Source organism: Malaclemys terrapin, chromosome 11, assembly GCF_027887155.1.
Source record: "Malaclemys terrapin pileata isolate rMalTer1 chromosome 11, rMalTer1.hap1, whole genome shotgun sequence".
Taxonomy (NCBI): Eukaryota; Metazoa; Chordata; order Testudines; family Emydidae; genus Malaclemys; species Malaclemys terrapin.
In genome coordinates, this window is record NC_071515.1 from 721459 (window position 1) to 742802 (window position 21344).

Consider the following 21344-nt stretch of genomic DNA (forward strand, 5'->3'; position numbering starts at 1 on the left):
GTGAAGGGGGCTGACCTGGATGTCTCCCTTTCTCAGTGTCTTCTGAACTGGAATTGTATTTTCCACAGGGCAAGATGAATGGCTGAAGCCATTTGCTTAAAGAAAACAGACAGTGCTTCAGGTAAAGCTTAAACTCACAACCTCAGCATTCCTCCACTGGGAAGGTGACTGGTTTAAACCACCTAGGGCTGGAACTTCTCAGGGGTGAGCTTAAGGTGTCTCTTAAGAAGAGGAGGAGGAAGTGTCTCTTCCATTCCTGTCTAACCCCACCTGTCTCTTGTCCTCCTTCAGCCTCTCTCCTTCCCTGCTGGGGCGATGCAGAGACAAGCCCCCATCTGGGGGAGTCACAGGGAGCCTGTAGCCAATGAAGTGTGTGTGGGACACAGAGAGGGTTGTTACTGTGTGTGTGTGTGGAGGGGCTGTCAGGGAATGAGTGATGGAAAATAAAGGGGAAGTGAAAGTGAGGCCCCTGTCTGTGTATTATGACCCTGTGTGGTGCTGCCATTCCCCTTCCAGAACCTCCCCGACCTCATCTGTCATTGAACCCAGCGTTTGTAACCTGTCCTCATCACAGATGTGCTGCGTAGCTATGCCTCAGATAGCGAGTGTCCCTCTCAGACAGCAGAAGCAGATCACAGACTCAAGTAGGAGCGATGGGCAGATCCCCTGTCAGAGCCGCATTCATCTGGAAGGTGCTTCACAAAACACAACACTTCCCCTGTGTAAGAGAAACACCCTCCTCTCACACACCCCTCACTGCCACCACCTTACTTTGCGCTCTGTGGGGCTGTTTGTCCTGTGGGATCTGGCTCTTTCTGGAAGGCCCAGGGTCAGTCTTAAAAGAACATTTGGGGAACAGGAGTCATCCCCATGGAAATCGCTTCACTTCTTTCTCAGGGCCACCTTCTTAGCTTTGGCTTTGGGTTTGGTTTTAGCCTTGCTCCCTCCTGTCTTGCTTTCCGGGGGGCTCTTGACCACCATCTGGGGTTTGGCAGCTTTGACCTTTGCGGGTTTTTTCTCTTCCTTTTTTTGTCCCTACTGCAGCCACCACTTTCTTAGGACTATTCCTGGACATGGGCATGGTGGCCTTTCTGGGGATCCAGGCAGCTCTAGCCAGCTTCTTGGTGGCTATTTTCCTGCTGAGAGCCACTGGCTGGTTCTTGTGGCTTGTCCTGGGGCCCCGCTACTGCTGGCTGACTGTGAAGGAGCCAAGGTGCTGGTGATCTCTGCTAACCCCTGAGCCCCAACTGGATGTGGTTCTTGTTCTTCTGCACAGCATCGCTCGGGGAGAACAAGGACCTGCAAATGTGCATTCATATTCTATCACTGTTTGAACAAGGAGGAGTCCTGTGGCACCTTAAAGACTAACACATTGATTTGGACATAAGCATTCATGGGCTGGAACCCACTTTATCAGATTTGTTAGTCTTTAAGGTGCCACAGGACTCCTCGTTGTTTTTGCTGAAACAGACTAACACGGCTCCCCCTCTGAAACTTATCTTTGTTTAACCGATGAAAGCAAACTAGAGCCTCAGAGGACCGGAACTGATTTTAGATGATGGACAGGTTTGCTCGGCGTTTGTACATTTCAACAGGGAAAACGTTGATGTTTAAATTCATTTCACATCCTCATTCAGTGGAACTCCTGAACATACAGGAGATGGATATGAAAATATATTTCAATTAAAAAAGAACACATTTAAGAGAGCACTGGGATTTGAACCAGCAATCACTTTATCTGTTGTCAAATGCTCTACCACGGAACTCCCTGAGGCAGTGGAGTGTTGGAGCCAGTGATCTTGAAGAGTGTGAAGGAGACACTTATTTCAAAGAGCTTCTCTTACATTCCCAGACATGGGTGGTTTTAAAAATGGGGTTTCATTACATTTTCTATCTGCATGTAAACACCACAGCTTGCACAATCCACACAACTGCTCAGTCTCACCAGAGCACAAGTTTTGAGGGCCTACACCCAGCTACCCAGCTCTGCTTCCTTTAACCTCTTCAGCATTTCTCCAATGCCTTAAAGCCACAGGGCACATCATGTAACTCGAACCCCTTAATCTCGATATCATTTCATGACTGAATTCCCAAAGAATTCCCTTCTGACCAGAAGCAGAGAGCTCCTGGGAGTGTCAGCCATACTCCTGAGCCCTGGAGCAGAGGGGCTCTGGCAGGGGCAGGGCCCATAGTGCAGTCACTTTGTTCTAGTTTGCACACTTTCTGGTTCTGCGGGAGAATTCTTGTCTCCCATACAGCAGGCCTGGTCTTAATTCATGGCCAGTGCAGACCTGAGTTTTATGCTTAGATGTAGAAATTGCAGAATTTAAGCCAATTTCCCCCCACTGCATTTCACATCTTTAGATCTAAACACGATGATTTTCTGAGTGATCTGCCCTAGTTCAACCTACATGGACCCCAAACTCACTGGGTAAAATCCTCTGGACTGTTATGCAGCAGCTCAGACCAGATGTTCACAGAGATTTAGCCTGCCTTTAAAATCGATGAATAAACACAAACTATGGTGTTAAATTAATCCTCAGACGCTCCTTTCCCCCTATCCAGATCCCCAGCAAAGTGCAATCCAAGAAAGAGGGCTGTTTATGAAGGATAGAAAAAGGATCTTCTTCTCAAATAAACATCAAATAAACTTGTCAGGACTGGCCATCACTTCGTATGGTACTAACAAAAAGCGAATCAATGGAAGTCACAGGGTTCCAATATAATTCAGGTAATCCCTAAGTTAGGCTTTAAGCAATAATGAACTTCATGTTTAACTTCATTTTCGCTGGAAACGAAAACATAGTCAAAGATGATACAATCTTATCATACCTGTTCGTTTCATTTAAGCCCCATTTCCAGCAAGCGAGCACTGCGTAAATGTAGGCTACACCAGCCTAGGAGCTTTCCACATCTGTGAGTTCATTGATCTCTGGTCTTTCTGAGAGAAGTGTTGGTGGAAGGGGGCTCACGCTCTGCGGGAAGGTTTGCATCATGAGAAAAAGGACCTCGGCTCTATATTCACTCCTGCCGATCGTTCATAGTAGCAGGAAGTGGAGGCAGAGTGGTACAACTACAACAGACACAAGAGCAAAATGAAGTGACAAGAGCAAGCACAGAATCAGGACTCAACATTTGTACTTCCAGCTGTCTGAAACTGGAGCCTGACACATTGAGTCCCTTCTCCGTTACCGTCGTCCTAACAGCATGGAAGTCCTTGGTGCTCAATCAGGCTGGGGAAGGAAAGTCCCCTCTAAAGGCATCAACTATTTTTCACTTTGCATCATGGAACTTTGGATCCAAATAGTGAAGGATCTGCCAATGTAGCCCTGGCATCCGTTGGGACTGTAATCAGTGACACTGAACTAGGGAGTGGTGTTAGAAACAAACAATTTTACCTGGACCGTCGTTCATCGCAGCTTCCTTCTCTGGGGCGACAATCAACTACTGGGTGTCTGCCATATCAGCCCGAGTTCTTCCAAATCCTTGGCCTTGGTCAGGGTACGTTTCCATTCCTCCGGACAGAGTCCTTTACCAAACCACCCAACCGCTGAGCTGAGTTAGTGAGGAATGGCTTCTCCAAACATGCCCAGTTTGTTTCTTTAATCTGGTGGCACAGGGTGTAAGTTAGGGACTAGAAACACTCCTGCTTCAGAATCCCCATAAGCCACCAAAGGAGGGGAAACTTATTAAAAATAGATATTCTGCAGTTATCTCACTATCAACACGGAGTTCATTTCAGTCCACATTTGAGCATCTATCACGGGCAAGTTCACAAATGTAGTTCTGTTTTCTCCACATCAACAGACAGGGACAGCGTTTCCAAATAGGCCACACGCACCCAGTTACTTCAGTTAGTTGTGCAATCGGGGGTTGCTGTTGTTCAGAGTGGACGGAGGCCTAAACCCGCTCCTGTTTCCTTGGCAGCAGGCCCAATGGCTTGGAGCAGCCTCTCCTGGTGCGTGAACTGAAATAGAGCTTCTGCAATGTCATCATGCAGCGGTGGGGGGAAAGCCAAAAATAAATTAAGGAAGGACTCTTTTAGCTAACAGTCATTTCTCCCAAAGTCCTCGATAAATCCGAGCTACATCCTGGAGAACAAAACTGATATTCGATTATGTGACCAAATGGTCTTCAGGAGAGAGAGAAAAAGCTGCAACACGGAGCGGTGTAAGTCACTTTCTCTTTCATGAAAAATGAAATTCCAGATCAGGTTACATCTGATGACTCAGAAATCCGGAGAGCAGATTCCCCCATTGCTTTCTCCTCTGATCAATTCGAATCTGCTTCAGCAACAGCACTTGGTTATTATGGAGTTGTTATTGGGGGGGGGGGGGGGGGGGGGGGGGGCGGGGGAAGCATCATCGTAATAGGGAAAAACTGCCGACCATCTCATCTGCAAAGAATCCCAAATCAGCAGGAAAAAGTCCGGAAGTGGCTTTGTCAATAGACAGAAACTGGGATTTAAACTTGGAATGATGTCACAGTGTTTGGGATCCACCAGGTCTGGGACACTTTCGTTGCCAGCTCTAATGAGTCAGATTTAGGATCAAATTGATACTAATTGCAGAGACGCTCTGGGGGTAGAATAGAGGTGGAGAAACTACACTGTGCCTCACACAGACGCCAGCGCTGCTGGAGTGAGTGGGCCTAGTGATGGTGATGGGGAAAGAGGAAATCCCTCCGACTTGCCCCATTTCCTTCTGGCCTCGCAGAGGTTGAAATGATACATTTATCCCACTCCTGCTTCTCCTCTTTGTCATATTGAAATATACAGTCAATAAGGAAACTGATAAAAGATAAAATACCCGCTGCCCAGCACCACCTGGACCAGCGTGAGCACAACTGGGAAGGAGACATTTTGTCAGCAAAGGGGGAACTTGGTGACTAACAATCGCTCTGCTACTGGGGTGACAGTATAAACATGATGCTCAGGGATTGTCCAGACCAGGAAAATGGGTGTCCATTAGGACAGGCCAAAGGGGAAGATGCCAGCTAACCCCAACCCCTGTGCACTGGCTATGTCAGCACTGCAAACATCAGGATAGCTACCTCCAGCATGCCGATGCCAAGGGAAATCCTAGAGCAGAAGACAAACCCCATGTCCATTTTCACTCAGTGAGGCGACTTGTGGTCACCCCAATTTCCCCCACCTGGGGCTGATGGAAACTCCTTGCTGGAAGGACACACACTCCAATGACTCACTGGAGAAAGGAGTTGGGGGAAAGGAGCACGGGACTCACCCCAGAGAAGGGCGACCTGTAAAAGGCACAAATGGGCAACACACAAGGCAGCTGAGAGAACAGAGGGACACAAATGGTGCAAACAAACCGCAAGGTCACTATGTGGGAATTAGCAAATGTGTTTTGTTTTTTTTTAATCTTTTCTCCGCCCTACACAGAGTTTCTATGCTGTGTCTCTCTCCTGTGAATACTCTGATGTCTTGAAAGGGGTGAGCTCCGGGTGAAACTTTTCCCGCACTCACAGCATCTATAAGGTCTCTCTCCCGTGTGAATTCTCTGATGTACAATGAGGTCTGAGCTCACACTGAAGCCTTTCCCACAATCACAGCATTGATAGGGTCTCTCTCCTGTATGCCTTGCCTGATGTGTAATTAGGGTTGATTTCTGCCTGAACAGTTTCCCACACTCACAGCACTCATAGGGGCGCTCTCCCGTGTGGATCCTCTGATGTGTATTGAGGGATGAACTCTGTGTGAAAGTTTTTCCACACTCAGAGCACTGATGAGGTATCTTTCCCATGTGGATATTCTGATGTTCAATAAGGTCTGACTTTACAGAGAAGCTTTCCCTGCACTCACAGCATTCATAGGGTCTCTCCCCTGTGTGGATCCTCTGATGTTTATTAAGGGCTGAGCTCTGAGTGAAGCTTTTCCCACACTCACTGCATTCGTAGGGTTTCTCTCCTGTGTGCAATCTGTGATGTCGAATAAGGTGAAAGCTCTGACTGAAGGTTCTCCCACACTCACAGCATTCGTAGCTTCTCTCCCCTGGGTGAATCCTCTCATGTTTATGAAGGGTTGAGCTCTGAATGAAGCTTTTCCCACATTCACAGCATTTGTAGGGCTTCTCTCCTGTGTGGATCTTCTGATGTGTAATAAGACCTGAGCTCCGGGTGAACTTTTTCCCACACTCACTACATTTATAGGGTCGCTCTCCTGTGTGGATCCTCTGATGATTAATAAGATCTGACCTGTCGGTGAAGCTTTTCCCACATTCACAGCATTCATAAGGTTTCTCTCCTGTGTGGATCCTCTGATGTTTAACAAGACCTGAGCTCCGAGTGAACTTTTTCCCACACTCACTACATTTATACGGTCGTTCTCCTGTGTGGATCCTCTGATGGTTAATAAGGGTAGAGCTCAGAGTGAAGGTTTTCCCGCACTCACTGCATTCATGGGGTCTTTCTCCTGTGTGGATCCTGTGATGTCGAATAAGATGAATGCTCTGACTGAAGCTTTTCCCACACACATTGCATCCATAGGGCCTCTCTCCAGTGTGGATTCTCTCATGTTTTAAAAGGCCTGAGTGGCTAGTGAAATGTTTTCCACACTCAGTGCATGTGTTATTTCTCTCTCCTGTGGGTATTCTCGGCTGGGCTGTGGTTTCCAGGAGGTCCTGGTGAGTTCCCTGACAATTAATGGAGTTACCCACTTTCTCCCCTGGCTGGTTTCTCTGCTCCCTCTCTGGCCTGTGCTGACTCTCACAGGCTTTGCCCTGCACACGATGCCGGGACACATTCGCTCTGGAGCCGTGCGATAATCCCCCATGTGGTGCCACTTGCTCAGAATCTTCCTGCTGAGGATTCTGCTTCTTCTCCCCACTCACCATCCCAGCACCTGCTGAGACAGAGAGAGAAACCTCAGACACAGGGATGGAAAGGGGAAAACAAACCAAAATTAGAGCTGGAGAGAGAGAAAAGAAACCTAGGAGCTGGATTGTCCACATCTCTTTCCCATAGGAGAGAGAGGAGGGGAACAATTCTGCCTCCACATCCCTCAGGGAGGGAGCTCTGCCAGGTGTCAGTCAGGATGTGCAGGAAGCCATGAGCGACAGCTGCCCTGAGGATACACGGCCTCCTGGGGATACTCCTGAGCACTGAGTGTTCACAAGGCTTTTAGGGACTCCCAGCTGTCTCCTTCAGGCCCTGAGAGCTTTGAGTTGGTTTAATGATCCCTCACCTGCGCAGGCACCTCTGGGGATCTCTCCTTCCTCACAGCCCTGGAGATCCGGGACCCACGGCTCCTCCCCTTGTTTCAGCTGGGAGATCACATCAGGTTTGGAAACTGGACACCCTGCTCAGGGGAAAGAAAACAAGGGAGATCAGGGAATTCATGGGATGTTTCTATTACTTTAACCCCAGCCCATTTTGCAGCATGGAAAGGCTGGGGACAGCTCCCCAGGTGCAGGAGACTCTGCGTATGAGGGATTTAACTCTCCCCATCTCTGCTGGGAACACACACAGCCAGACACTGCTCAGCAAAGGGGCTCCTAAAACACAGAAACAGGAACTCCACGTTCCAAGAAGTTAAGGCCCCAGCCAGAGGGGAAGTTACCCTGGACCTGCTTCTTCATCCCAGAGAGAAACCCCGAGAGAATGGGGGAGTTGTAGGAGAGCCGGGACCGGTGAGCATGGGCTGGTGGGATTCAGCACAGTGAGGAATAGGAGGGACGGGGGGTGTCATTGAATGTCGTATCTAAGGGCTTGTCTACACTTGAGACACTGCAACTCTAGCACTGTAGGGAGTTAGTGTAGACACTGGGCTTTCCTGTCAGGGCAGGTCATCCACCTCTCCCAGCGGCAATTGCTAGGTCGACAGAAATATTATTTTTTGTTTAAAGATCAACTTTTCTAACTACCCTAAATTCCACAGGTTTTTTTGGAACGTCTTGAAATTTGTTGGGCAAATTTTTCATGGGCATTCAAGGAAGAGTTTGTGGTCCAAATATGGGGTGATTTGTTACAGAGGTTCCTAAGATACAGCTCCCACACATACGAGTAGCTTTTTACAAAAGCATCTTGCTCTTGTAACATTTGCTTGCACACAGCTGGGGCTGAAACTACGGTTCTGATTTCCCCCGATTGAGCTCAGTCACTTGGCGTCGATCTCAGTTAGTAGGTGGCCCCCCCATGTTGCTTTGGGTTGGCTGTGGTCAGTGAACCCGAGCTACCCCCATGAATGTGAGATTGAGCCCCACATCTGCTACCTTTCAGACAATGCATGTTGTCCTTTTTTCTTGCATTCAGCAGAAGTTCACCTTGGAAGTCTTGCCCTCTGATTACAAAATATTTGGCTTCAGAGTCACATTTTAAAGTGGTCTAAAATCCACACAAAGTCTTCCCGGTCTACACTTAAAAGTTTTGCCAGCATAGCTCTGTCAGATGGGGGTGTGAAAAATCACACCGCTAACTATCATAGCTATGTCAGGAAAAGCTCTAAGGTAGATGCAGTTATACTGGCACAAAATCCACTAAAAATCAAGGTAATTAAATACCAATGAACTACATTCATGCCGTTAACATTGCCCTGTGCTGCCTCATGTCTCCCAGCATGTGGATGGGAGCTAAACTTAAACCTTTGAAAACTAGGAAATTATAAGTTTAAATACATGCCACACCTGCAACAGAACCTTAACTCTGCCCTTCCTTAACTCTTGAGATGGCACTAAGCATGGGAAATAGTTCAGTAAGGCTGGTGTGAAGGTTTACAAACTACGAATGTAAGAGGCATCTCCTCCATCTCAGGAAGTCTCCAGGTCAAGGCTGGCTGCCCTTCTGGAAGATGGTTTGTTCAAACACAAGGGGTTCAGCTCAATACAGCAGTAGCTGGATGAAATTCTACAGCCTGTCTTACACAGGATGGATGAATTTTCCTTTCTAGCCATAAAATCTAGGACTCTACAATAGACACGAGGAAGGACTGAGAGAACATGTCATTGTTTCTGTTGTGTTCCACAGATGGGAAAACCAGCATTTATCTGCATGCCCCCCAGCTGTGTGCACTGTGTCAGCGGTAACCGAACGGTGCGAGGATCAACTGGAGCAGCTCGGCAGAGCTGTGACTGTGGCAGGAAGAGAAGTGCCTATCAACATTGAAGGACCTAGTCTGCCTCATCTCAGTGCCGGGTGTTGTCGGTGAAGGTGCACAAGGGTGTGTTGTTGCCATGGAGACTGTCAGCAGCCTGGTGGCGCACATGCTAATAGACTCCAGGGTTGATCAAAGACAAAGTGAAGGCAATGACGCAGAAGGAACACTCAGGGGGAGGGTAAGGGAATGTGTAGCGAGGAGGCGTGGCCTGCCTCAGCACTAGACCTGGGGGGGACCACAACCCACCCCTTGGGCTGCAGAACAGGAAAGCCACACCCGCCTCGGCCAGAAGCACATCCTGCAGCTTACGTGCGCTGGAGCTGCCGAGGGAGAGGGATGCTTCCCGCACCGCTGCTGGAGCACGAGATCACGGAGGAGCTCCCAGCTCTGCTGCCTGAGGACTGGCCTGAGCTCCCAGAGCCCCTGATCCCAGGGGGACAAGGACACATACAGCACAGAGGTCCCAAACCCAGAGGAGGTAGCAAGTAGCCCATGGAAACCAGATGAGTCTGGTTGGGCCTTGGCCGGATACTAGGCTGGTGTGTGACAGGCAGATCCCTGCTGATCCTGTGGTGGACCACTCCGCCACTGTTATGGCCCTGGGCTGGGACCTAGTGGAGTAGGGTGGGCTCGGGTCCCCCTACCTCCTGCCAGCCCACCCCTGGGGTGTCAGCCTCCCTGCATTAGGCCAGAAGGCCTGTGTTTGGTGCTCACCCCTGCCAGAGCCCCTAACTGCCTGATGCCCTGCCCTGACTAAGGGCCTGGGCTTCCAGATTATGTTACTCTGCCCTGACCATAGGCGCCCATTTACCAAGTTGCCAGGGGTTGCTTGACCCCCTGCTCCACGTCTGGCCCTGCCCCTACTCCACCCCTTCCTCCAAGCCCTCACCTGCCCTGTCTCTTCACACCGCTGTCCCGCCCTCCTGCACACTGCGGAACAGCTGATCCCTGGCGGGTGGGAGGGGAGGTGCTGACCCTCAGGGGTTCCAGTGTGTGCAGAGTCTGCCCCTGACCGCTGGTGCCCTGCCCTGCCTGAAGGCCGGGTTTATAGACTCACTCTTGCCCAGCCCAGAGCCAGCAGACTGAGCTCTAAAGATGGCTCATTTCCCCACCAATTGAGTGCAGTGCTAAGGGCTCCGCAGGGCCTGCCTGAGGGCCAGACCCGGAGGGACGGCCCACAGGATTACAGAGCGAGGCCAAGCTGGTTTGTATGGAGCAGGCTCAGTGTTTGAGCGATGGCCGGGGGTCGTTACACTGAACCTAAATCCAGACTTTTCCTTAGCAAAGAGAAGATGTGAGATGTCATGTTGTCCTGCCCCTGTGCTCTGTTCCCAGAGCATCCTGTAGCAGGGGAGGGCAGAGCGCTGGTGTGTGTCAGGGGTACGTTGGGGTGTTGCTCATAGGTGCCGACTCCATGGGCGTGCCGGGGCTGGAGCATCCAGGGGAAAAACTGGTGGGTGCTCAGCATCCGCTGGGATAATCAGCTGGGGCAGCCACAAATCAGCCCTTGCGCATGCAGGGCCCCCTCAGCCTGTCCCAGGGCAGAAGCATTCACTGTTTCCAACCCATCAGTTTGGTGGGCATGGAAGGGGCGGGGGAGCCAGCCTCCCCACGCCCGATGTTCACCCACCACCCATGGAGCCAGCAGATGAGCGCTTTTGCAGCAGCGTGCGGCTGTAATTCCTAGCCCGGCTCCTACTGCAGGTAAAGGTGGTCCCTTTCCAGGGCAGAGGGAGCAGGGCGCCATTTAGGGAGGGCAGAGGGGGAAATGAACTGCTGCTCCCCATCCCCACTGTCACCGGAGGATCCGGAAGCCTTAGCTGCGAGCGGAGCTAGAAGTTGCTTTGGCTGATAGGGCTGTTCCGGAGATCAGCAGCTGGGAAATGTAAATTCCCCCTTGTGCTGGCTGCTGCTGCTCCGTGGCTGGGAGCCAGAGGGGAGAGCTGTATCGTTCTGTCCACTCCCACCCCTTCGCACACAGAGGGTCTTTAATGGGGTTTCCAAACGCCCCCTCTGGCTGAGCGGCTGAGATCCTGTGCCACTTAGAAACCCCCCTGCCAGCCCCCGCAGCAGCGCTAGCAGCCCGGGCACGAGACGGGCACTCAAAGCACCGTCTGTGGGGAAATAGCTCCTGGTCACCCAGTTGACAGGATGAGTCGGGGGGAGCAGGTTCTGGCAAGCCATGGCCAAGAGAAGGGACCTGATGATGCTGATCTGAAGTCTCTCCCACAAAGCTGGTCAGTTTTATTTTCAGTAAGAGTCTATTTCAGGTCTGTTTAGTCTATAATAGTCTAATTCAGTTGTATTTTGGTGAAACAGTCATTTCAGTTGTTCCCGAAGGAAATCAGAGGAAGTTACTGTACAGAGCTCTGCTTCTCAATCCCCACATAACAATGTTTGCTTTCTCCAACTGGGCTATGGAGCCTGGGGATATTTGTTTTAAACAATTCCTGGAGTGCTCTTCGTTCTATCTGTTTTTACAGCCTTAGAACAGGGCTCTTTACTAGCTTCCATAATAGCTGAGTATGCCCTTGAAAGGACATTGTTCAGAGGGCCAATTTCCTTAACATGTAAGATGCAGCATGTCCTACTGTATTTTCATTGACGCATGGTTAAGACTCATCCAGTTGGGTCACTGTAGATACATACTCAGGATTTCTCTATCACATTATAAAACCAAACAGTTTCCAGAGGCTAAAACAGGCTTTTAGATCAGTCATTTTTAAAAAACTGAACTTGCATTTACATTTGTTTTTATGTTTTGAATCTTTACTATACCTTGAACAGAAGTGCGTTTTCATTTGTGCTGGAGAAATATCAAATGCAGTGTATAAATAGAGTGCAATGTTTAAGAGCTGATTTCTAACTCCTGAGTAACTAATAGGAAAAGAAGGCAGTGCCATTGGAGAAAGGTGATAACATTTGTATGTTCTGGAAATACACCTTCAGGTGTCTTAGAGCTGATGGGAAACACACAAAAGGAAGTATTTCTATACACAACGTACAGTCAGCCTGTGGGACTCCTTGCCAGGCACTGCTGTGAATGCCAAAACCTTGATACCCCCATTGCCTGTATCACCACACAGGCATGAATGGATTTAGCCTAGGAGGCAGGGTCAGCATGAGCCCCATTGGGCAGGTGGGATCTAGGGCACCCAGAGGTGAAGTGACTTTCTCAAGGCTAAGCAGGGAGGCTGTGGCAAAGCAGAGAATCAAAACCAGAACATCTGAGCCAGAGGCCTGTGCCTTAACCACTAGGCCACCCTTCCTACCCTGAGGCAGGAGAAGCTCCTGGGCCGCTTTGAGTGCGTGGGTGCGGGTGGGTGCTAGAGAGAGCCACCAGGAGAGGGGGAGCAGAGAGAAATGGAGTTGGGGTGGGGGCTCAGTGGCGGGGCCTTAGGGGAGGGGGTGGGACCAGGTTGGGGCACCAGCTGGCAAAACCAAGTCAGGTAATGCTGAAACAGGGCAGAGGAGAGGTGGCATTGTGGGGATGACGTGAATCTGAACTCTGCATTTCCCCTTCTAAGAACCGAGGGGACAGGACTCCTTACCCAGCGAGGTCACGTTCTCATAGTTCTCCTGCATGACGTCTCTGTAGAGGGCTCTCTGAGCGGGGTCCAGCAGGGCCCCCTGCCCCACGGTGAAATACACAGCCACCTCCTCGAAGCTCACCGGCCCCTGAAAGAGCCCCACTCAGAACCTGCTGCCCCAGCCACAGCCCCACTACTCACGGGGGAGAGGAGCCAATCAAATGGAAGCTCTGAGTAGCTCGCAGTCACCATGGTCCCACCCCCACCCCACTCAGAGCATCCAGGAAACACCAGGGTGAGGGACCCTTGTCTCTCCCAGCAGATCCAGCACACACCTACTAGCCAGAGACCGATACAGGAGGTGGAGCCCTAGCAGGGTCCAGGGAGAGCTCCCTGGTAGGGAGCCCAACACCCTCCTCATTGTGAGGAGCTGGATACGAAGGGCCAAGTCATCTCCCCTAAACCTCACTGCTGAGTGCCACCTTCCTATCGCACAGCAGCCGCTGGTTACTCGGGTCAGGCTCCAGCACTGGGAGTCTGGCCTGTTTTCCTAGCCCCACCTAGGTGGGTTGAGTCCTCTTCTATAAATTAGGGCATTTCACCTCCAGTCCGCATGGCTCTGATCCTAGACGCCAGGCCACATATTAAACAAGGCCCAGCAAGTTTGCCACACCCCGGCCTCCTCCCTTTCTCCACCCTGGGAATTTCCTGCCTGTTCCAACCTCCAAACCAGACAACCCAAACCTTCCCACCCCCTGTGTATTGCTGCCCCCTCCCTCCTGCAGCAACCCACCAGCCACCCCCCGAGAATCCCTACCTGAACTGGCTCCGCTGCAGCCATTTCTCTGCCCTGTGCCATGGGAGGACGGGACGAGCTGGAGCGAAATGTGGAGTTGTTCTGCAGCCTGGCAAGGCGAGAAGGGAAATGGGGGAGGTTTCAGAACAGGTTTCAGTTAATTTCACACTACAATTCCCCCCGGATCTTTCCCAGCAGACAGACACCCTAGATTCTGCCATGCTGCGAAAACATTTGATCTCTTTATTCCAGGTAGACCTGGCCCCTCCTGCCAGGCTGAGCCCACAGAGACATTTTTAAGTCTCCCAGTAACAGTCTCTGAACAATATGCTAGGGGACAGCAGAACAACGGGGCTGGGCAGGCCCCATGGGGGACTTGTTCCGTCCTTCCCCTCCTGCGCCCCTGCCATGCCCTGTTGCTAGCAGGGAACGGCCACCCCATCCCCGAGGCAGCCGTGTCTCTAGGCTCCCCGAACAGCCCCCAGTGATCCCTGATCCCTTTTGGGGAATGGCTCAGGGCAACGATTTCCCACCCAAACAAGGAGAAATCGCTGCTGATAAAATGGTGGGAAACCCCCCAAATCAAAGACTTTAAATGGCCATTTGAGACCTTTGGAAAAAATAGGGCAAAAAACAGAGAACAGAGAGTTCATTTTAGGAAAAGCAGGGGTCTCTTCCTGGATTTTATATCCAGCCGTGACAAGGAGCGAGAAAAGGGGAAGCACCAGCAAGAATTTCTACCAGGATGTGAGGGTCACAAACAGGGAAAGGATGAAATAACTCCCCCCCGCACAGACACTTCTTCCCCCCCGCTGCACAGACAGTTCAATCCCCCGCCCCACTGACCTTCCCCCCACTTGCAACTCCGGCTCCCCCCTCCCCGACACCGCCCCCTTCCCCCCACAGGGGACACCCCCCCCCGGCTCCCAGGCGCCCTTGTGCGGAGTCACTTTCCCTGGGGTCTCCCCCCGGCCCCAGGGGTTACCCCGTGTCCGATCTCTGGGGCTGTCCGCCCCACTTCCCCCCCACCGCTCCCGAGCCCGGCCCCGGCCCCTTCCTGTGCGTCCGGCCGGGCTGCAGCCAGCGCCTGCCCCGGGATCGCCGGGAGACGGAGCGACACGGGCAGCGGGGCCGGGCCCAGATCTCCGGCCGGGGGAGGGGCGGGACCCACAGCTTCCTGCCCCCCATTGCCAGCCTCTCCCTACCCTCCATGGCCAGCCTCTGGCTGCACCCCCTCGCCCCCCATGGCCAGCCTCTCCCCGCCCCCCCATGGCCAGCCTCTGGCTGCACACACACCCCCCCTCGCCCCCCATGGCCAGCCTCTCCCCGCCCCCCCATGGCCAGCCTCTGATTGCACCCCCTCGCCCCCCATGGCCAGCCTCTCCCCGCCCCCCCTGCCCACCATTGCCAGCCTCTCCCTACCCCCCATGGCCAGCCTCTGATTGCACCCCATGGCCAGCCTCTCCCCGCCCCCCATGGCCAGCCTCTGATTGCACCCCCTCGCCCCCCATGGCCAGCCTCTGATTGCACCCCATGGCCAGCCTCTCCCCGCCCCCCATGGCCAGCCTCTGATTGCACCCCCTCGCCCCCCCATGGCCAGCCTCTCCCCGCCCCCCCTGCCCACCATTGCCAGCCTCTCCCTACCCCCCATGGCCAGCCTCTGATTGCACCCCCTCGCCCCCCATGGCCAGCCTCTGATTGCACCCCCTCGCCCCCCCATGGCCAGCCTCTCCCCGCCCGCCCCCCATTGCCGCCTCTGGCCGCGGACACGTTCGCTGCCCCCCGGCTCCCAGCTGTGCCGGGGCCGCCCCCAGTCCCTGTCCCCGGGTCTCTCGCTCCCTGGGGCCGGGGCGGGGCGGGGCGGGGCCCGGCTGGAGACCCCCCCCCGGCCGGGCACGGGGGTTAGTGCCGGTCTCTCCCCGCACACACCCGGGGGCAGCAGCTCCCAGCCGGGGCCGGGGCCGGCTCACAGCGGCGGCGGCAGCGTCTGGTCCGGGCCGGGCCCGGAGTCACCCGGGCGCAGCTCGGGGGGGCCCATCGCTGGAGCGGAGGCGCTGGGAGCGGGCCTGGGCGCGGGGATCCCCCTGGGCGCTCACACCCCGCGGGGCTCTGGGAGCTGTAGTTCCTTGGCCAGCTCCCTGCCCCGAGCGAGCGCCGGACGGAACTCCATTTCCCAGCATGCCCTTGGCCGCCAGCCCCAGGAAGGGAGGGGGAAGGAGCGGGGCAGCTTGCGGTGGGTGGGGAGCTGGCTGCTGGAAGGGGGTGGACTGTGAGTGGGGAACAAGTGGACCTAAGGAGTAGGCGGCTGTGGCCCAGATAGCCCCGTCAGAGGACTTCCCCAGACTGGATTAGGGCTGCTGGGGTGACCTCGCCTGGCAGCCCCCAAAGAAGGACCTGGGTGGAATGAATGGGCGGTGCCCCTCTCTGTCTGAAGTATCAGAGGGGAGCCATGTTAGTCTGAATCTGTAAAAAGCAACAGAGGGTCCTGCGGCACCTTTAAGACTAACCGAAGTATTGGAGCACAAACTTTCGTGGGTGAATGAAGCCTAACAAGGGAGGTGTGTGGATCCCACCAGAAGTTAGAATGAGAAGTAAGGGAGGGGAGGCTCTACTAGAGGACCTGGGCAGCTTTAGGAACATTACCAGGCACGTAGGAGGATTTCCACGTCTGAGCCATGGAAGCAGAAATCAGCTTTTCCTTTCCAGATTTATCTAATATTCAGGAATCTAGCACCTGCCTTCCAGATTTAAACACTCTCAAAATTCAGGAGTGCTCAAGAGCAATTTGGGCGGCTGTTACTTCATTTCCCCCAAATCAAATGTGCTGATCCACTGTAACTTGCTGCAGGAAAAGTAGGATAAAATTGAGCAAGAAATGTTGGCATCTCCCCAGTGCTAACTAGGACTGGAATTGCTATTTTCAACAGCCACTACCATGTTTTTTAGTTTGTTTAGAAGGAAGACAGTAATATTGCATTGGCAAATTCCCCATAGAAATGAAGAGTGGAACAAAAGAATAAGAAAGGCACCTCAACTTTTCCTCATTTGTGTAGGACAGCCTTATGATATGGATCCAGTTATCCTCCGATCACACAAGCTGAAAATTGTTCCACTTTACTACAGTTCTGGAACCATGCGGGAACCAGTCCTGTCTGTGTTCTGTGCACATCCAAAATTCCCGCTGAATTCAGAAGTGCCTTGCTTTTGTGACCACACTACCTGATATTTTCAGTCCTTGTAAGCAAAGCCGGTTTACATTTAGTAATTGGGCAGGAGGCCTCTCAGAAAAAGTTAGGTGCCGTAGGAGGTGTTGCTTATTCACTAGGTAATGTGAGACCTTCCTGTTACAATAGGAAACCAGTGCAGCATAGAATGCACTTTGCTCCTAGAGTCTAGAATGGGGTCTTTGCTTCTATACGCAGCCCATTAAAGACAATGAAAAGACTCCCAGTCACTTCAACAGGCTTTGGACAGAACTGGGTTATACGGGGTAACTCCACTGTCTTCACAGGGTCCTGGTCCCACAGCGGAGTTGGGCCATGTGAGCTTGTTGCAGAGCTGCTGCTCAGGGATGGGAACCTCCTGGCACCCCAGCCTCCAAAATCATTCAGGCTGCACTTTCTGCTCAACTATGTGCTAGCTGAGGGGTGCGTGGGAATTGGTGGCCTCTGCTGCAGGTGATGGACATCTCAGGTACTTAAAGCCATGGCCTAGAGGAGGGAAGCGCCTAACTGCAGAGCCTGCAGCTGCCTAGGGCCAGCGCTGAGGATTTAGAGTCCCTAGTGCCGCCGTTGCAAGGTTCAAGCATGCTCAGCCTTGGAATTGCCACCCCTCCCTTGACTAGGAGCTGCAGCTATCCAAGGCTGGCCTCTGGAAGTTGGCCCCATGGCTATAGCCAGAGAAGCTGCAGGTGGCTCTGTGACTACTGGGGCCATTAAGCTAGAGCAGATAAAGAAACTGGGGTTAACCTCAGGGAACAGAGGTCACCCGTAGGAAAGGAACGTCAAGGGGAGCAGGGAAAGAGGCAGCAGGTCAGGCTTGGAGCGGGAGAACAGCCCCAGCTGGTGGGGGAGCATGTCCAAAGTAGAGAGGAAACAAGCCTGGGGAGAGGTGGTGGTGACCAGGTAATAGACTAGCATGTAGCTGGGAGCAGAGGGAGAAAGGCTGGTGTCTTCCATTCCCAAGGGCTAGGTCCTCACGTTGGGGAAATGGTGTTTGCAGGTGGCTTGCTCACATGGCAGGATGGGGGCTGAGCGAGGGATTTGTCGGAATTGATCAGGTATCCGCTGGCTGTGGAACTCTGAGCTGAGACCAGAACCACATCCAGTGACTGGTGACATGGGGGGTACTGGGACATGGCTAGAGAAGGTCTGAATGAGGAAGGAGATAAATATGTGGAGAGTTTCCCTGATCACTATGAAAGTTCTGCTCATTGTGGACACTGGTAAACCCACATGGGTACAGCTCAATGAGAAGAACTGGGGGCTGAGGGAGCTGTGTGTGGCAATGCAGATAGTCCTGTAGAGGTGTGTGATCAAAATGAAAAATGTCTCTGAGATTCAGTACCGGGTATACTATGGCACCAATGGCACTGCCACACTAGGCCCACACTCGGAGCCCACAATGACTACATAGGGGCCCACAGAAGGTTAATCCGTCCCTGTTGGCAACCCTAATTGTGGCACAGGTGGGCCGGGGAGTTTTTCTTGCATGTTGGGGGACCTCAGAGAGAAAAAGGTTGAGAACCCTTTCTTAGGAGGATGCAATGTGGCCGTTATTCTGCAGCCTGTCAGGGCGAGAAAGGCAATCGGGGACATTTCTGAATTAGTGTTAGTCCATTTCACACCCCGATTGCCCTCAGGTTCTTTCCCTGCAGACAGACACTCTAGGCTCCGCCATGCTGGGAAAACCCTCAGTTACATTATTACAACACAGAACTGCCCCTCCCACCCGGACTAAACCCACAAGACCCTTTTAAACCCTCCCAGGAACACTTCCTCAGGCTCTTCCTTGACAGGAGTTTTGTAATGAGAATTACTAGCAGAGGAATGATCCTGGGGAAGTCAGTGCCCAGCCTCCCAACCCTGCTCCTTTGGCTTTGTTTAATGAACAGATTAGAGATAAGGATCAGGGGGTAGCCGTGTTAGTCTGTATCTACAAAAACAACAAGGAGTCTGGTGGCACCTTAAAGACTAACAGATTTATTTGGACATAAGCTTTCGTGGGTAAAAACCTCACTTCTTCAGATGCATAGAGTGAAAGTTACAGATGCAGGCATTATATACTGACACATGGAGAGCAGGGAGTTACTTCGCAAGTGGAGAACCAGTGTTGACAGGGGCAATTCAATCAGGGTGGATGTAGTCCACTCCCAATAATAGATGAGATGTCAATTCCAAGAGAGGAAAAGCTGCTTCTGTAATGAGCCAGCCACTCCCAGTCCCTATTCAAGCCCAGATTAGTGGTGTTAAATTTGCAAATGAAGTTTTGTTCTGCTGTTTCTCTTTGAAGTCTGTTTCTGAAGTTTTTTTGTTCAATAATAGTGACTTTTAAATCTGTAATGGAATGACCGGGGAGATTGAAGGGTTCACTTACTGGCTTATGTATATTACCATTCCTGATGTCTTCACTTCTCTACAGAGGAAAAAGGACAGTAAGCTATCTAAGCTCCTACCTGCCACAGGAAGCTACAACAGTGGTAGCATTTTACACACCCGGAGACTGGATTTGACTAATCGGGGGATGTTCCGGGACAGGGTGACTAATCCAGAAGGGGGTTGTATATCTCCTCTGATAACTCCTCCCTCTGTCCTCTACCAGTTGAAATGGGCGTCAGCCTTGTAGGACCACCCTGAGAGGGGATTTGACCAAACAAGGAAGTGCTGTAGTGGAGTGACCTGCCCGCAAAAGGATCCCGTGATCCCTCTAAGAAGTCCCCCCACCACCCTCTACCAATTGGTGAGGGTTTCACTCCCACCTTAGGCCATCTCAGAAGGGTAACATGTACCAATCAGAACAGGTATAGCCCGAAGGTCTAGGCCGTGATTTCTGCTAAAGACACCCTTGGAACGATACGGCCTATTCCACGCAGCGTTGTGTTGCGACTTCCAGGGTGATGCTGCCAGCCACGCAAACATGGAGCTCCAGAGATCGGCGGCTTCTTGCCTAGATCTTCGGGCACTACCTATTCTGATTGATACATTTCCCTTCTGGGATGGCCTAAAGGATGTGTGTGAAACCCTGACCGATTAGTAGAGGACAGTGGGGGGATTTCATGGAGGGGTGATGGGCCCCTCTCGCAGGCAGGTCTCCCCACCACGGCACTAACCCTATTTGGTGAAATCCTCTCTCTGGTTGGTCCTCAGGGGATGAGGCCCACCCCAACTGAGAGGTGTTCTCGGAGGGGTCACATGACCCACTTCCGGATGGGTCACTCTGCCCCAGAACTTTCCCCCATTGTTCAAATCCATTCCTGAGGCAGAGCGATGGAGATAAAACACCCCCAGATTGGTAGAGGAGTGGGAGGAGCTCTTAGAGGGCTCACATGCCACTCCTTGCTTCCGCTCATGTTTGCATCTTGACCCCAAAAGTCTTATGTCATGGGGTCAGTCTCATGGTGACAGATGAGCGATGCCTTAGGGGTGACGGGGCGAGGTCCCATGGCTGAAACCAAATAACTGCCATTAGCCTGAGGGTGGTTTGGCCTAATGGCCAGAGTCAAAATGGCTGCCCTGCCACTCAGGGCCGTGTGGCCCAACGACCAGAGTCCGTGCGGCCGCCCTCTCCGTTGGGGCTGTGTGGCCCAGAGTCCGTGCGGTCGCCCTCTCCGTCGGGGCTGTGTGGCCCAACGACCAGAGTCCGTGCGGCCGCCCTCTCCGTCGGGGCTGTGTGCAGGGCCGGCTTTAGCAAGAGCGGGGCCCGATTCCTGGGGGCGGGGCTTGCAGCAAGCCCCGCCCCCAGGACCCGCGCCGCCGGGGGGGGGGGTCCGGGGGGGCCCGAGCCGCGCCGCGCCGCCGGGGGGGGGCCGGGGGGGCCCGGAGCCAAGCTGCGCCGCCGGGGGGCCCCCGAGCTGAGCCGCGCGGGCCCCGAGCCGAGCCGCGCCGCGCCGCCGGGGGGCCCCGAGCCCAGCCGCGCCGCAGGGGGGTCGGGGGGACCCGAGCCGCGCCGCGCCGCAGGGGGGCCGGGGGGGACCCGAGCCCAGCCGCACCGCGCCGCAGGGGGGCCGGGGGGGACCCGAGCCCAGCCGCGCCGCGCCGCAGGGGGGTCGGGGGGGACCCGAGCCGCGCCGCGGGAGGGGACGGGGGGGTCTGAGCCGCGGGGACCGGGCCGGAGCCGGGCCACGGGGGCCGTGCTGGGGCCTGCGGGAACGGGCCGCGCCTGCCCGGAGCCCTTCTCCCGCCCCCACCCCAGCTTACCTCGTGCTGCCGGCCGGCCCGACCCTGCTGCTTAGTCTCAGACTTCCCACGAATCTCTGATTCGCGGGAAGCAGGGGAGGGGGCGGGGCGTGCAGGGCAGGGGAGGAGGGGGAAGTGAGCTGGGGGCGGGGTGAACAGCTGCAGCGCGGGGCCCTCTTGGCGCGGGGCCCAATTCAGCCAAATCGGCTGAATCGGCCTAAAGCCGGCCCTGGCTGTGTGGCCCAGAGACCAGAGTCCGTGCCGCTATCCTGTCTCTCATGCCTGTGTGGCCCGATGGCTCCAGACAATATGGCTGCTCTCTCCCTCAGTGCTGTCTAGCCCAGAGACCAGAGTCAATATCGCTGCCCTTCAGCGCAGGGCTGTTTGGCTGAGAGTTCAGAGACAAGATGGCTGCCCCTCCTCTTGGGGCTGTGCAGTCTAGTGGCACACTGGGGACGTGGGCTGCCACCCAAGGATGGATGGCGGCCAGGGCAGGGGGACCTGGGCCCTCGTTA

At 53.6% G+C, this 21344-nt stretch overlaps 1 protein-coding gene across 4 annotated transcripts; it reads right to left on the bottom strand.

The window, feature by feature from the left end:
- Positions 1-4360: 4360 nt before the first annotated feature.
- LOC128845148 (zinc finger protein 883-like) lies at positions 4361-15531 on the bottom strand. 4 transcript variants are annotated; one of them, XM_054043509.1, is made up of 5 exons: positions 15365-15531; positions 13457-13544; positions 12661-12787; positions 7202-7315; positions 4361-6859 (listed from the first exon to the last, which is right to left on the bottom strand). In XM_054043509.1, exons 2-5 carry the CDS (start codon positions 13496-13498, stop codon positions 5394-5396), a joined length of 1749 nt encoding a protein of 582 aa, XP_053899484.1. In that variant the 5' UTR covers positions 13499-13544; positions 15365-15531; the 3' UTR covers positions 4361-5393. The 4 variants fall into 4 exon arrangements, with proteins under 4 accessions (XP_053899484.1, XP_053899483.1, XP_053899485.1 ...); XM_054043508.1 differs by having other exon boundaries at positions 4361-6862; XM_054043510.1 differs by lacking the exon at positions 12661-12787.
- Between the last annotated feature and the right edge of the window lie 5813 nt (positions 15532-21344).

What these genes read in the sequence shown, in the direction of transcription:
- LOC128845148 (XM_054043508.1), bottom strand. Translation starts at nt 13,498, where the DNA reads ATGGCACAGGGCAGAGAAATGGCTGCAGCGGAGCCAGTTCAG. An exon ending in CTGCAGCGGAGCCAGTTCAG is followed by an intron (nt 12,788 to 13,456) that starts GTAGGGATTCTC and finishes GGGCTCTTTCAG; the next exon opens with GGGCCGGTGAGCTTCGAGGA. An exon ending in CCCCAGAGGTGCCTGCGCAG is followed by an intron (nt 6,863 to 7,201) that starts GTGAGGGATCAT and finishes TCTCTGTCTCAG; the next exon opens with CAGGTGCTGGGATGGTGAGT.